Source organism: Protopterus annectens, chromosome 13.part0 (assembly GCF_019279795.1).
Source record: "Protopterus annectens isolate FY-2018-M chromosome 13.part0, PAN1.0, whole genome shotgun sequence".
Classification (NCBI taxonomy): domain Eukaryota; kingdom Metazoa; phylum Chordata; order Ceratodontiformes; family Protopteridae; genus Protopterus; species Protopterus annectens.
The window spans coordinates 937220734-937236549 of NC_056747.1; the positions used below are offsets into that span (position 1 = coordinate 937220734).

Genomic DNA, 15816 nt, shown 5'->3' on the forward strand with positions numbered 1-15816 from the left:
GGTGACCCCTAACTGGGAAAAGCCGAAAGAAAGACATTTCTGATCTTATAAGCCTTATTTCTGTAGTTTGCAGTGTACTGAAGATGTTCTAGAATGTCACACAGAAAAGTCTGATGTCAGTAATCGAAGCATTCTAGAACTTGCAAAATAAGATTAGTACAAACCCCAAGATCTTGTTAAGTCAGGAGAATACACAAGCAACGAGTTCTGGGATCTTTCATTAAAGAAAAAAATATTTGTGCACAGAAAATTTAAATAGCAACATCTGACCTTCAAAGTAGAGATGAGCTCCATGGGTTTTGACATCTTCAATAAATTCAGACTGGATGGTATACTCTGTGATGTAATTATTGTGGTTGCTGGAAAAGAGTTTAAGGCTCACAAGAATATCATGTGTAGCTGCGGTTCTTATTTTAGGTTTGTTATAAACTTCACAAGTGAACATAACAAATTAAACATTTTAGAAATCTAGTAAAGCTGGAAGCTAAATAAAAATTAAATTAATCTGAGACAGTAGCTTTGCCTCACAGTAGCTTCCTTAACATGAACTATGCAAAAGATGGCAAACTATTTCTAAACTTTTTAAAATTATAAAATCCTGTTATGAATAACATGGGAAATGAAACATCTGAATGTGAACTTGAGACAGTTTTCTTTCTTTTTCCCCCCTGCTGTTTTTACTGAATGTGCATATGGATGCTATAAAATCAATTTTCTTGACAGTTTTCTGAATAACATTTCTTTGCGAAGTTATAAAGAAAACTTTAAGGAACAAATTATTTGTAAACCGTATAAATTAATATTTTTCAGGATTTTATTTCTTTCCATTTCCACACTGAATTCCATGACAAGGACTTTGTGGTGAAACACTTTATTTAGCTTAACAGACTTTAAAGAATCAGGCATCTGTAACCCTCAAATATGTTAGTTATCTAGAACATTTTTAATTTCCTCACATTTATTGATAATTTTGCAGGGAGAAATGATGGTTGCATGTAGTATGGAAAGACATACAGAGCTTATTTGACATGTAAGTGATCCAAATAAAGGGCAACAGATGGACTTCTGATTTGTAATTATCACTGGGCATAACAGACAAAGCATGAACAATGTAAACAAAAGGAGATTCAATTTAAAAGGATGTTTTGTAAAAAGCAAGACTAGAGGTTTTGGTAGAAGCGGTTTGCTGTCTAGAGATACCAGATTCAGCAAGCGTGGCCCTTAATAAGATGAACACCCTGTTCAAGCCCCCAGCTGAATGTAGTAAGTCATTAACGAAGCATCTCTGAACTGACTCTTATTGGATGTCCCAGACAGCAGTCTCACATGTCTGAATTCCACACCTAACCAGTGGCCTGCACACCAGAGAAACTTGCAGACCTCCTTGAATCTGTTTTTTAAGGAGGATCTTAATTAGATTCAGTCAGCAGTGTCTGCAGTGGTTTCCCATATAGCTTGTTACAGTTCTCACTGTGCTGAAGCTATAGCCAGGATCAGAGGCTTAGATATGTACCTTCATAGGTTCATAGACATTTACTAGTCTAACAACCACAAGGGCCTTTTTAAGATTAGCCCTGCATCCCAAATTTCTGACAAGTTATGATAATCTTGATTAGTGTAAACAGGAGCTTGGGAGATGAACCACTTACAGGCTGCCTGCGTCCATTTGAGACATAGGTGCCAAACCAGGGATGAATTTCTTGTTCCCCATCCAATTGTCCAAGTTATAATTGAATTGGGTTAGGGAGGAACTCTGCTTCACGTGGATGTTCCAGAGAAGGGATACTCTCTGGGATACATGCAGGTGTTCCTATTTATATCACAAGCATGGTTTAATTCTTTAAAATGGGTAATTCTGCTGCTGTTTGTTTTGTGGATATGGTTGGATTGTTTATTTTTAAGCCATAATCGAGTCTTGTGATGTTTTTGGTGTTTTGTAGCTATGCAAGAGGCCCATCAGGGTGGGGTCTGGCAATGCCTTGTGTGACAGACATAAATCTCTTCTCAACAGCCTGTAAGAGACAGAGTACAGGATAGGACTTTGAGGCAGTCTGCAAAGGACATGTTACTTACGCCCTGTATTCTTTTAGTGAGGAGCCTCTATGGATGTTCTAATTTTTGGATGTGCCTGTTTAGGTACATACCAAAAGGAGCCTTGTACTCAGTGATAGGTCTGATAAATGCCAAATACAGGGGAATGATGACTTCCTTGGACCTAGATGCCATACCTTTGTTTATAAGTTGCACAGCATAGAATAATTTCCTTACTACTGTAGACACACGATGGTCAACGACTAGATTACTGTCTGTGTGTGGCCCATCAAGTCCATGACTACTGGGCCAACTCTTATGGGAGTGTTGTCAGTATCATAGTTACCAGGGGTGGATGACTTCTTGAAGGATACTATTATGCATATCCTGGCATTTAGTTTTAGTCCATGGCTCTGATATCAGTTATTTGTATGTGTCAGCCCTTCCTGGAGAACATTTGTGTTAGTAGGGGATTCTATGACTGCTACTAATTTTCAATCATCTAAAAATTTAGTCAGCCAGAGGCCATTGACATTGGCTTTGACTTCAGAGAAATAAAAGTCAAAAAGTAGCAGTCCCAGGACCAATCCCTGAGGGATTCCGCTTGTCACTGGCCTCTTTGAAGAAGTGGACTCACCAATTACAACTTCCTGTGTTCTACCTGTGAGCCAATTAACTATCCACCAGGTTACATAAAAGTTTATAAGTAACCTATTTGAGTTTGTCAACAATACCCAAGTTGGGTATTGCATCAAATGCCTTGGCCTGGCCAGGGTTGGTAGTGTGAACCATTTTGCCCTTATCCATTGCTTTGGTGACATTCTCAAATAAGTTCACCAGGTTGAGTAGGCATGACCTGCCCCTGGCAAAGCCAAATTGTGTTGGGTCAAGTGTCTGGAGGTTTCCTATATCATTATTGATAATTCTCATGATAATTCTTTCCATGGCCCTGCATATGAGACTAATGAGTCGTATGGATCTGTAGTTCCCAGGGTCTGTAGATGGCTTTCCTTTGTGCAGAGGGATGGCTGTTGTCTATTCATGAGGTATGAAGCCTGTTTGGAGGATATATTTAATTGCAATTTCAGAGATCCTGATAGATCATGTTTCATGCTACTTAGAAGTCATCCTGGGATATTGTCTGGGCCCATTGATGTGGTGTCCTTGGTCTTAGAGATAACATTAAGGACCTGTTATCTACTAATAGCAGGGGGAATTATATCTGATGGTATTTCCTGAGGGAAGGTTGATGGGGGAGAGAGAGGAGTAAAGTTGGAGCTGAATTTGTTGGCCAATAGATTTGCTATATCTTCTTGCTCAGTATAGGTGGCTCCATTAACAATGAGCTCTGCACACAATTGTGTATTGCCTTTGAGATTTCGGTCATAGCTAAATAATGCCTTGTGGTTGCCCTTGGTCTGGGAGGCTAACTTTGCCTCAAATTTGGCTTTGGTAGACTTTATTTGCCCACTGAACTGTTAGTTTAGTTTGATGAGAGTGCTTTTATCCTGCTGGGTGCTTGACCTCCTAATTTTTGCCATGATTTTTTTTTCCTTCTGTTATACAATCTGCTGATTCTGTGATTTCACAAGGTTGCCTGTTTTTTGAGTTTTTTCTGTACTTCTTCCTGGTGGGTACTACTGCCTCTATACAGCTGTTAACATACTTGTATAGGGTTTCTGTGAACAGTTCCCCATAGGCAGCATTGTTCTCAGGCTTTATGGGGGCTTGACATTTTTCCAGGTTGTCACTTAATAGTAGGAAGTTAGCCTTAGACTAGTTTCTGAATAGTCTAGGGTTATCTAGGGTTCCCGATCTTATTTTACTTCAAAGAAGATCATTTTGCAGTCTCAACTTACCAGAGAAGACATTACACTAGGGGTGTGCAACACTGTCCCTTATTGTTGAGTATCAGATCCAGTATGTTTGTACCCCTGGTGGATATATTGACAATCTTGTTCAGGGAGTCTTTGTTGTTTAGACTCCTAACACTAAGCAGTAACACCTTTAGATTTTTTTGGTTTGCTATGTCGGGAGTACTTTCAGTTTGACATTGCCTAAAAAAGGCACTTTTGGGGAGGACGATTTTTTAGCTAATATTCAAAAGCCTAGAGAGGAGAGGTACAGACCATCCCTGGCAAAGCAGTGTGCTCTTTTGACCATCTCCTTCCTTGCTGACAAATATTGCATCCTATTAGAATGACACAAGGAACTTATTCAATTATTAAACTCTATAATCTTCTGTTCATACTGTGGCATCATCCTTGGAGAAGGTATAATGCTGCTGAATGCTAGGCTCATATCAAACTGGGACACATATTCTGAGAGCTCCACGTTGTCTCTATTCATATAGCCTAGGGAGGTACAGCTCAGGTCCCTTACACCCACATGGACTATGACTGAGTCATATTAGTACTTGCAGTCCAGTGACCTAACTGTGTGCATAATGTGGCTGATCCTGGCCCCTGATAAGCAACTGATTGTGTTTTTCTCCTTACTCAGCCTGGTGAGAGGAACATCATTCTGTCTCAAAATGGAACCTCCAATGACCAGAATGTTGGATTGTGTGGTGGCTTGCCTTATGGGCTTAGACGTAGAGGCTCCATGAGATGTGGCTGTATGTGTTGATTTGGGTATTGTTTTGAAAAGGTGCAGCTGCACTGAATGGATTGGCTGAGGGCCTCCTTTTTTAAGAGGGCTCTCAGAAAAAAAACATCCTGGTTGCCAGTTTCAAGAAGGTTGGTGGTTTTTGGCCAGGCCTCTTAGGATGCCATTGATTTTCTCTTGATGAGAAGCTGACACCCATTACTCTGAACAGTCTTTATAACATCCCTGATATCTCTCCTTCTTCTTCACTGAGTAATGCAGGTGTGAAATAGCAGAATCCACCTCACCTCTTGAGGAATATGCAGTGCTTAAGAATCACATGTCCCCCCCTTCTTCGCAAGCTGTGTCATGACATGATGAATCCACCATCTAAGCTTCCATACCTTTGACACCATTCTGAGACAAGTCTATATTAATTCAGTGAATGCTTAAAAAAGCGAACGCTGATTTATCAAACCCATGTAAGCAAAAGCTTACAATACCGAACACTTAGAACAGCGATTTTTTCCCAGGGAAAAAAATCACTGTTCCAAAAATGAAAAAAAAAACAAAATTTTAAAACATTACATAAAGTGGAGGGCTTCACCCCCACCCCCCCCGACATGAGGGGCTGTGCCACCCACACCCCCCTACTTAAATATACCAACTCCAAGATCGCACTACCGTGACGAAAATGCAAAATAATGAAGGCGGCCAAGCGATTTCTTTCCCAGGGAAAGAATTTGCTAATATGCCATTTCGGTATTTTGCCATTTCATGCTTTCAAGTTTGATCAAGATGCATTCGAATGAATGAGTCTTCAATCATATAATAGGGAACGTCTGAGGCTGCCTGTGGGAAAGGTAAGTTTTAAGGATGCAATAGCATGGAGAGTCATAGTTTTAGACGTGGCCACATTTTGGCCCCATTGTGGAGCTTACAGGTCCTGACTCTAGGAAGAGGTCTACTAATGGATTATTATATCACAGAAGAGCTCTTGGAAGAGTCTTAGAATATACTGCTGAAAGGGGCTAGTCTGTCCCATATTTGGAAAAGGGATGGACTTTTCATATTCCATTTGGGATGTTAGCAGTTTCAGCCATAACCCGCCATATGTCCAGTTCTAGATGGCAAACCGTCTTTTTCCCTTGATGCTGCAGGGTTCCAGGACAGTGTCACAGTCACTGGATATGATGGATATTGTCAGACATTAAAATTAACAACCCCACAGGAGATTCCTCCAATTTTCTCTGTATGATATCACTTCTGCTACAATGGGGTGCCATTTGGATTTTCTTCAATGCCCAGAGTATTTACAAAAGTGCTTGTCATAGTGCCAGAAACCTTGCAATAAAAGGTCCTACCTTTTTTCCTCTGTCTGAATGACTAGCTGCTTGTAGTCTTATCTAAGGACTCCATGGAATCATCCCTTTAGCTGACACATTGATGGCTGCAGTCCTGGAGGTGTGACCATATCCTAGGAGCCATTGTCTTTGTCTCCTTCTCGGAGCATAGCCTTCATAGCTGCAAAGATGGCCACTCTGTCAGCAATTTCTGCCCAGGAAAATGATCCACGAGGGTCATGACCTTTGTCTGGATAAGGATGCAGTGCAGGTTCCTGGATCTGATTCTACTATGTCTTATGGGTCTAATAGCAACCATTTTCATCATTCTAGATCTAATAGCAGTCATTGTTATCATATCATTATTTGAATACCTGAGGATGTGATGTTGCAGTGGGCTATGAAATGTCAGTGGCTGCAACACTGCCACACACTCACAGATCTCTTCCTGGTGACAACCTTATCAGTAGACCTTAGAGCAGTACCTCTTGGGGGGGGGGGGGGGCTTTTCTTCCTACTTCCTAAGCTGTTATATGATGATGGGTGCTTCTCTAGTAGGGTGGGCAGCCCACCTCTGTTCTCACATGGTTAAAGGTGTGCACTTTCCCCAGACAGGGGGCTCAATTTCAGCCATTTGAAGCTTTCAGCTGTCTTTCTGGCCTTGGAGACAAAGATTCTATTAGGCCTCCCTTCATTTGGTTAGACAACCAGTCTGACATATGGTATCTCAATAGGTTAAGGGACACAAAGTCAAACTCTCCATGCGGGGGAAGTAATGCTAATCTGTCAGTTGTTCACAGGCATAGGCACTTCACTCAGAAGTTTACTTCCCCATGGATGTGAGTGAGCTGATGCACTTCCTGAGCCATTTCTCCAGTCTTCTGCTAGTACTTCAGATTCATAAATGACATCTAGTCCTGAACTTCATGAAGTAGGGCACTCCAGATGTTGTGACTTACTTGCTTCTCAGAAATATGATTTTCCTCTTTTCTGCTCAATGACACAAGGAAAAGGTAAGATAATAATGAGTATTTTGTTGATCCTGTGGCAGACGAGGTTCCTGTAAGCCTTCCCAACATTGATAGTGAATCTGAACTTAATTAATTTATTGTTAGCTGCTAGACTAGGCCTATTTGTAGAGGGTACCTGAGGGTGAAGCACCCAGTAACAGCACTAAAAAAAAATTGTAAAAAAAATAAAATTCATAAGAAGCAACGCACATGAAAGTATAGTAAACTTGCTGTTACCGCAGTTATCTGAATGATCACTACTACAGTAGCCTAAGAGATATGGGTTATTTCCTGCTGAGGATATAACAGCCAGCTTCCAAAGCTTCAGGGCACCTTCCATGTTTCAAACCATTAATAAGCTCAAGCTGAGTTGAGTAAAAAGACAGGTTTGCATGTTAAGCCATTTAGAATTTTCATTCAACAGAGAAAGATATGCTAAAGCCCTGAGAAGGATGATGCTAGGAAAATAAAAACAATAAATGGCTAGACCTTGGCATTAAAACATACAAAAACAAGGTGGGTCAAGAGAGGGAGTGGCTACTGCAGCAGTGGTAATTCGAACATCTACTGTTACATTTACTTACACAATTGTACTATGCTCTTCATATAAATCATTGCTGCAGTAGCCTAAGCTACATGGGTAGATTACCATATTTATACTGACTGGGAGAAGGAAGGATGAGGGTTCACAACCCCCTAGAGAATGGTTCTAGCAAAGCCTGTCTTAGACCTGGAGGAGGAATCTAGTTTATAGTTCTTTGTAAAAGTGTACATAGAGGACCAAATTGCTGTTTTTGGAATGCTTCTAAAATACAACCCTTTCCAAAAAGTCACAGGTGAAACCAAGGCCTTGGTAAGATGAGCCTTGACCCTGCCTGGAATAGTTTTGTTATTTTAGGTACAACAAAATTTAATAGCATGAGACAACTATTTGGAAAAGTGGGAATTGACATAGGTTGCCCCCCACCACCATTTTTTTACCTTTTCAAGAAAGAACAACAGATCAGAGATCCTGCAAGATTTTGTTGTGTCACGATAGTACCTGAATTGTCTGTGAACATCTAAGGTATGAAAAATCCGTTCTCTCTCATATTAGGTTCTGGAAGGTAGAAAAGTAGATGGAAAACTTGGTAAAAGGTAAACTCAGATACCACTATTAGCATAAATAAAGTACTAGTTCTTAAAGAAAGTCTGTCTGTGTGGAAAATAAAATAAGGTTGACCTACCATAATAGCTTGCAAGTCAGTTACTCTTGAATTAGGTCAGAGCACTGCTTTCCATGTCAAGAACCTCAATACAGCCTGATGAGCTGATTTAAATAGAGCAAATGTTAGTTAAAACACAAAATTAAGGTCCCAGTGAAGAGCCATCTGAATTCTATGAGACTTTATATGCAAAACCTCCTTCAAAAACATTTTTGCTTGAGACTGCATTGAAAGAGGAGGATCCAGTAGCAGACATGCTGAAATGATCAATAAATGAACCTTGACTGAAGAGAAAGATAGGTCATGGGATAGTAACTCACACAAATAATAGAGAGCCAGAGAAGCATTGGCCCTAAATTGGACAGCCATGGTGGTGCAGTGGTTAACATTGCTGCCTCACAGCAAGAGGTTCTCTGGTTCAATCCTTGGCTGGGGTGCCTTCTGTGTGGAGTCTGCATGTCCTCCCTGTGGTCACATGGGTTTCCTCCAGGTGCTCTGGTTTCATTCCAAAGGCATGCTGTAGGTGGATTGGACACTCTAAATTGGCTGTTGTGTGTGTGCCTTCTATGGAAGGTTGGGTGCTGGGCTGGCAACTTGACACTATAAAACTTCACTGCCAATCAGGAACAGACAGGTGATCTGCTGTGGTGACCCCTAACTGGGAAAAGCTGAAAGCAGAAGCATTGGCCCTAAATAGGTGCTGGTTCTTTTTTTTTGTCACCAACTAGAAAACCTTTTTCCAGTTACTAATATATGGTTGACTAGTAGCAGGATTTGTTGCCTCCTTTAATGCCTGCTGGATATTCTTATAAAAAAGGTTCCTATAAGGTATAAAGATTTTGCCATCCAGGCAGTCAGTTCTAGTTGTTATGATTGGGATGTAACAAACACCTCTGCTCTTGTGAGTAGATCCAGTCTGTGAGGAACTGTGTTAACTGCCTCTGGCCATTTCAAATGAAGGGAGAGCCACTGTTGCTTGGGCCAGAAGGGAGTCACTACAATGATTACTGGACAGTGCTTCTGAATATTCAGAATAACTCTGAATGTTATTGGAAAGGGTGAAAAATTATAAGGAAAAGTCCTGTGTAAGAAAAAGAAAAAGCATCTGTATTCCAGGCATGGGCACCTGGAACAGAATTCCACCATCTGATAGTTGAGAATGGAGATAAAAATCTATCTGAGGTATTCCTCACAACTGGTTAATTCTTGGATGATATCCTAATACAATTTTTATTCATGAATGCCTGTCCCTATCCTGCTCAGCTTATCTGCCGCACATAAAAGAAGAGCTAAGACAAACCAATGAAGGGGAATACCTCAATAAGGAGGGAGAGACCCCCACTGCAAAAAAAATAAATAAATAACTTTGATGGATTTAGGGTTTACCATGGTGGAGAGAATATTGTAAATAGTCATACTGACTTATTAGACTGTCCTTAGTTCTAAGGGGTTTCACTGGTTTTGGAAACTCACTGCTATAGCTTTTTAAACATTTACTTACCAGCAGCTAGTTGGGTCTATTTATTTTGCCTTGAGAAAAGGTAGCGGGGGAGCATTAAATCTCTTGGCCATCTTGGAGAAGGAAGGCATAAAAAATGAGAGAACCCATTAATCAGCATATGTCTTATCATCCTTCTTAAGGATCTCTGCAGCAGATGGTCCAAAACTGTCTATCCAAGGGAGAAATCAGAACATCATTTTTAACATCTTCTGGAAGGTTTTGAGAACACAACCACGCAAACCACATAACAGTTTCAGTGGCAACAGCCTTGAAAGTGGCATCAACAAAATCTTAAGTATGTTTCAAGCAGTGGATAGCCACTTGAGAAAGAGAATAAACCAGATTACACAAAGCAGAATTTCTCTTCAGACGTGGGAACAGATGCCAAAAAACGTTAGTCTAATTCACAAAAGAAGCGCACAAGCATAAAAACAAGCTTGACAGCTGAGAACTGCAAAAACAAGTGTTGCCGAATACACTTCCCCCAGTCTATAAATAGCCTTCTCACTCTTTTAAAAAGGAGAGGGATTAGAGTTAACTAAATGTTTTACAGCAGTTAGGTTCAGAAAAGTAATAGCTTGGTTGATTGTATAAAACTTTAAAGAAAAAGGATTTTTACATTCTGTATGCTTTTCTAGGGGACAGCAGATTGGTTGTCAGACAAGATACAGGCTATGGGAAAAACATCCTCCCAAGCAGAAAGAACAGAAGGAGTAGGAGAAGGATCGTAATACTTTCTGAGGGACAGAAAAACATCACTGCTTTCCTGGTAAAAAATCTGTTTAATTCTGGAAACAGAAAAAGAGAATCCTTCAAAGAGACTGACCCAAACTCAGTCTCTTCAGCATCAAAATCAGAAAGCTGTGGAGACATAAAAACAAACTGTCCCTTCAAAATCATTTAGAAGTTTAATCTCTTGAATCTCTATTTCTCTTTTATCAGAAATAGCCATACAGGAAAGGTTAAGAGCCTGCATTAAACCCTAAACTAAGCCCTTCAAAAAAATAACTCCTGCCCAGAGAAACCAAGGCAGGAGAGGGGTTTAAGTTTGGCATAATGGTTAAAGTATTTTGCCTTACAAACACAAGGTGCAGGGTTTTTTCTCAAATGGGATAATTGGCTAGGCTTCAAATAGCCCACAACAGCAGTTAGCCTAGTACTGACCTATGTACCTATGAACCTATAAGGCATATGTTTAATTATTTATTTTTGACAGGAATTTCTGAAGAAACAAACCCAGTTTTGCCAACAAAGACCTCCCTAGGATAGTGTTCTCTGTACCTTCTTCCAGGACCAATAAGAGTTTTTCTTCCTTGCCCACCAAGGGGACTCAACAGTCACAGTGAATATGTATAACCCCTGGTCCATGTCGGTGTAGAGACTACATCAGCAGGACCCAAGGAAAAGATGACTGATCCATGGAGCCAGATTTGGCCACAGCAGTCACCCACCTGTGACTGAAGCACTTTAGCAGCCTGCTTTGTTGGCAAACACTGTTAAACAATGTTGTTCTTTTGTGGCTGGAAGAAGGAAAAACTGAGAAACTGGTAGGTTGTTCCATGGTTAAGCTGAAAGAGGTGACTGATTCATGTGGAAGCCTAGCAGCACTGGTCAGTAAAACAGGTAAGCATTAAAAAAGTAACATTGCCTTGCTAAAACACAGTAAAAAAACACTTAACACTCACCTGGCCCCAAAAGTAAAATAAATACATTTTTTCTGTAGAAAAAGTAGTGTAAAATAAGTTTTAGCAAACTTTACCAGAAAAGTAAAAAAAAAGGGATGCTGCTGTTTAAAAGTAATACAAAGTGACATAACAGTCATCAAAATACTTTTTTAAAGCATTAAAAATTAACATTTGCCAGAAAAAGTGCAGTTTCTGTCATAAAAAGATAAGTGGAAGTTTTTCCCCTGAAGGGAACTTATCTGTCTGTCAGTAGTACAGTGACAGATGACTGTTGATCTTCAAAAGCCTGCAGAGGAGCACTGTCTTCAGTGGCAGGAAATTTTTGAATGGCATGGCCCCAAAACTTATTTTTAAGTCAGCTCAACTCAAGCTGACTAACTCTTTTGACATGTAGCAGGTGCCTTGAAGCTTCAGAAACTGGCCACTTATATCCTAAGCAGGATATAACTCACATAGCTTAGGCTACTGCATCAGTGTTCCATATGAAGAACACAAATGCAATATTAATATAATAAAATATGCATTGGAAAGTAATGCAGATGAAATATACTGATATATATATATATATATATATATATATATATGTGTATATATATATATATATATATATATATATATATATATATATATATATATATATATATACATGGACGTCGTGTATGTGTGTGTGTGTGTGTGTGTGTGTGTGTGTGTGTGTGTGTGGGTAATGAAATATGAACAATAAGACATAAAATAAATTGCAGTGATTAAAGAAAAAAATATAGTCAGCTGAGAAATTGAATAAAACAATACGTTTTATTTAGATTTTTTGGCCAAGTTAGTCCCACTAGGCCTATGACTTATTTCAGGGGAGACCTGTAGTGGCATTTACACAAGAGGAAATTTGGCATAGGTACTGTGAACATTTCCTTGCTGTTTTCAGTAAGTGCAATGGGATTTTTTACATCCACCTGATTTACCACAACAGACGGATAGGGCCATGTCATTTGAAGGAACACACACACACACACACACACACACACACACACACACACACACACACACACACACACACACACACACACACACACACACACACACACAAATGCAGGACCCTCTTTATACTGTATTGCAGTATCAGTACTGGAAAAATAAATCAAATTTCCTGTTGTGGGAATAGAACCCTCAGTCTTCTAATCTTTCAGCATCAAAGATGTATATGCCAGCTGTTGACCACTGGCACAGCATATATATTAAATAATACAGATTAAGTGTATTACAAGGTACTGGTTGGCTACAGCTTGTGGTTTGAAGTCTGCTTATTAAGACAGTGTAAGACTATGTCAAAGGCTTTAGAGAGGTTCATAAATATTGCTGCTGCTGCCTGATGTCATTTATCATGATTTTTTAAGAAGGCAGTTTGAATGCTGTAGCCTGTTCCACATTGTAGGATTGTAAGAAGATTGTATTTATTCAGATAGTTAATCATTTGTGAATGACATGCTCCAGTAGTTTGGACAGTAGGTTTAGGGTGTTGACTAGTGTGTAGTTTAGCTATTACCTTTGCATGTAGGAGCTAGGAGCTTCAGGCTCTCATGTAGGAAAGATATCTGTTTTTTCATAAAGTTATAGTTTCTCTATAAAAACAATGCATATAATGAAGGGAAGAGCTTCTTTCTCATTTCAGTGTATATAAGAGCCATGTTATGTCCTAGTTAAGTCCCAGCATCTCTGACAGTGGTTCGTTATGCACAGGGGCAGAATTTTCTGATATCTAGTGTGATGACCCACCACTACCAACCAGTAAACAAGGAGTCTCAATCCTCGCCACTGGCAATGGGGGGGCATTCACTGAGAGGCTAACAGGTACACACCCAGTATTTCCAGATGCAGCTCTCTGCATCAAGTGCAATTTCCCTTAAGAGCACACAAAGACCACAGTCAGTACGGGGCTGGTTTCTCCCTCTTCCTCCAGATCCCCAGTAAGACTCCCCACTGAGACAGCTATAGAGTTGAGATCTCAGCTGAGTGACCAAGCCAAAACCTCCAGCACCCCTCTCTGTCCAACCTATGCTTCGTGTCCCCAGACTATAATGTAGTTACCACTGCCACCAGTCACTCCTTATCAGCTACTTTAGGGCCCTTAACAAAGGGCGTCCAGTCTTACTGTGTAATATTAATATTAACACAAATGGTAGTTTGACCAACAGCAAGGCTATTAGGACTGGCCCACACAGTGTCGCCAAATAAATATGCAAGTACTCTCAAAACTTAAACATCTATACACAGATCAGTCACAATGAAATGTTTAAATATATTTAATAATAAATAATAAAAGAACAAGATAATACTAAATATATATATTCACGGTGGCATCAGATTTCAAAATCACAGGAAATTGTTAAAATAACATTGCAGTACAGGCTCACACAAATAAAGAAAAACAAAATCTAAACTAAGCTTCGTTATATTCCTGACTGTATCTAAGAGAATTATACTATTACCTAGTAACTTAATATTAGAGCAAGGCAGATATGGTGAATGTTTTTTGTCAAGTCCAAGACAGAATGCAGAATGCTCTGTCTCAGTAACAGACTTCTCAAAATAATATCTAAAATATTACTACTGGGATAGCTTGCAGTTCTCATGCAAACCCCATTGCTAAAGCTGGCAGTATTTAGCACCTACCTGTAAAAATACTCATACAAGGGCTTTTGCTCAGATCTTTGGCAGATGCTGGAAGTCATAAAACAATTACATTCTTTCAATCTTCCAAAGTAGCAATTAGTTCACCCTAGAAACACTATAGAAAGCTTCCAAGTACAGACTTTGTGTCTCTAACTGCACTGAAACATCTTTATGGCATAGCCTATAAAGTATAAAATAAAACACTTGCTCAAGGTCAAAAACCAGGCACTTTGTTCGTATAAAAAGCACTATTCAAGTTCGAATAATGGTAATAGTTCAAGTCTATTCAGACTAGTCCATTCAAGGTAATTACCACAACAATGGTGGCAATACAGCACATAAGAGAACACAAATAAGTCCTCAGCAATGAAATTAGTATTCCAAACTTGTGTTTCAAAAAACTTCCTTTAAGCTATTATCAGGTTGCAAGGAGTCTCTTCAGACCATGTATAATGTCACCTTCAAATTAAGAGCTCAATACCATCTTATACACTGGAAATAGCAAATTCCTTTATTAACATACGTCCGGTAAGCACTTTTGACAAGCGGCTTTTTCAAACCATTAAAAATACAGAATTACAGAAGACACCTTATATATATTTAAACATAATTAGTTAATGGGCATAATCAACAATCAATTAACTACATAAATGAATATACTATATAATGTAGTAAAAGCATTGGTAAAACAAATCAATCAAAACGCTAAATAAACCATCAAAATGCATAAAAAATTATGTATTTATAAATACTTTATATAAAAAACTTTATAAAAAGAGAACTCTAACAAATTTATCTATAACTAATTCTCCTATTCTTAAGCGCTGGTTTTAATGGAATTTTGTCATTGAGACCAGGATAAGAATGTGCTTGTAACCTAATAATCCAGCTAGTTTCTATTTGTTCAGTATGATTTCTGAGGTCACCACCTCTAATACTGGGTACATTGACATACATAACTAGAAATCTTAAATGTATGTGTATCATCATTCTCTAAAACATGTTTTGAAAGTGCATTAATATTAGATTTAGTACGAATTTGGTATGAATGCTCCCTTATTCTATCCTTAAGCCTCCTGTCGGTTTTACCGACGTAGAAGGCAGGACAGGATAGGCATGTAGCAAGATAAACTACATTACAGTTTGCATTAATATTAAATGAAAACACTTTAGATGTAATAGGGTGTATAAACATGTTAATAACAGAAATATAAGAGCAGAAATTACATCTATTACATGGTTTAGTGCCAGTATAATCAATACTTCCAAAAGGAGGTTCCTGACCAGGAAAACATAAAAGTCTATGTAAATTCTTCTTGTTTCTAAAAAGAAACTGTGGCTGTTCACCAACAATCGCCTTGATAACCGTATCAACTGTTAAAATATTCCAATGTTTATAAAAAATCTCCTTAGTTTGTTGAATATCTTGTGTGTAAAATAATGATATTTTCTGTTGTTTCACTTTATTTAAAGGTATATCGGTCCTAGCAGCCCTATAAAATTCATTGCCTTGTTCTGAGAAGATGGGACATGCCCTATTTAATCTAAGGCTCTCAATGTACTGAAAACCAGCATCAATTTCTTTTGTTCTATACTTCCTATCTACCAGTCTTTCATGTAAATTCCCTAATTCTATTTCAAAGTTAGTCTGAGCAGAATTCAGCCTGGATGCACAAATTGCTTGTCCCTTTATGATGTTACTAAAGACATAGTTAGGGTGCATGCTATGCCTATGTAATAAAGTATTTTTGTGACACAATTTCCTATGGATGCCCGTGTTAAGTCTAC

At 38.9% G+C, this 15816-nt stretch overlaps 1 protein-coding gene across 1 annotated transcript in view; it reads left to right on the forward strand.

Moving 5' to 3' along the window:
• The first annotated feature begins 283 nt into the window (after positions 1-283).
• Positions 284-15816, forward strand: part of LOC122787992 (kelch-like protein 10) — a 115487-nt gene continuing 99954 nt past the window's right edge. Inside the window, exon 1 of the mRNA XM_044054919.1 lies at positions 284-417. Coding sequence (XP_043910854.1) covers positions 284-417 — 134 coding nt within the window. The remainder of the gene's footprint in view (positions 418-15816) is intronic.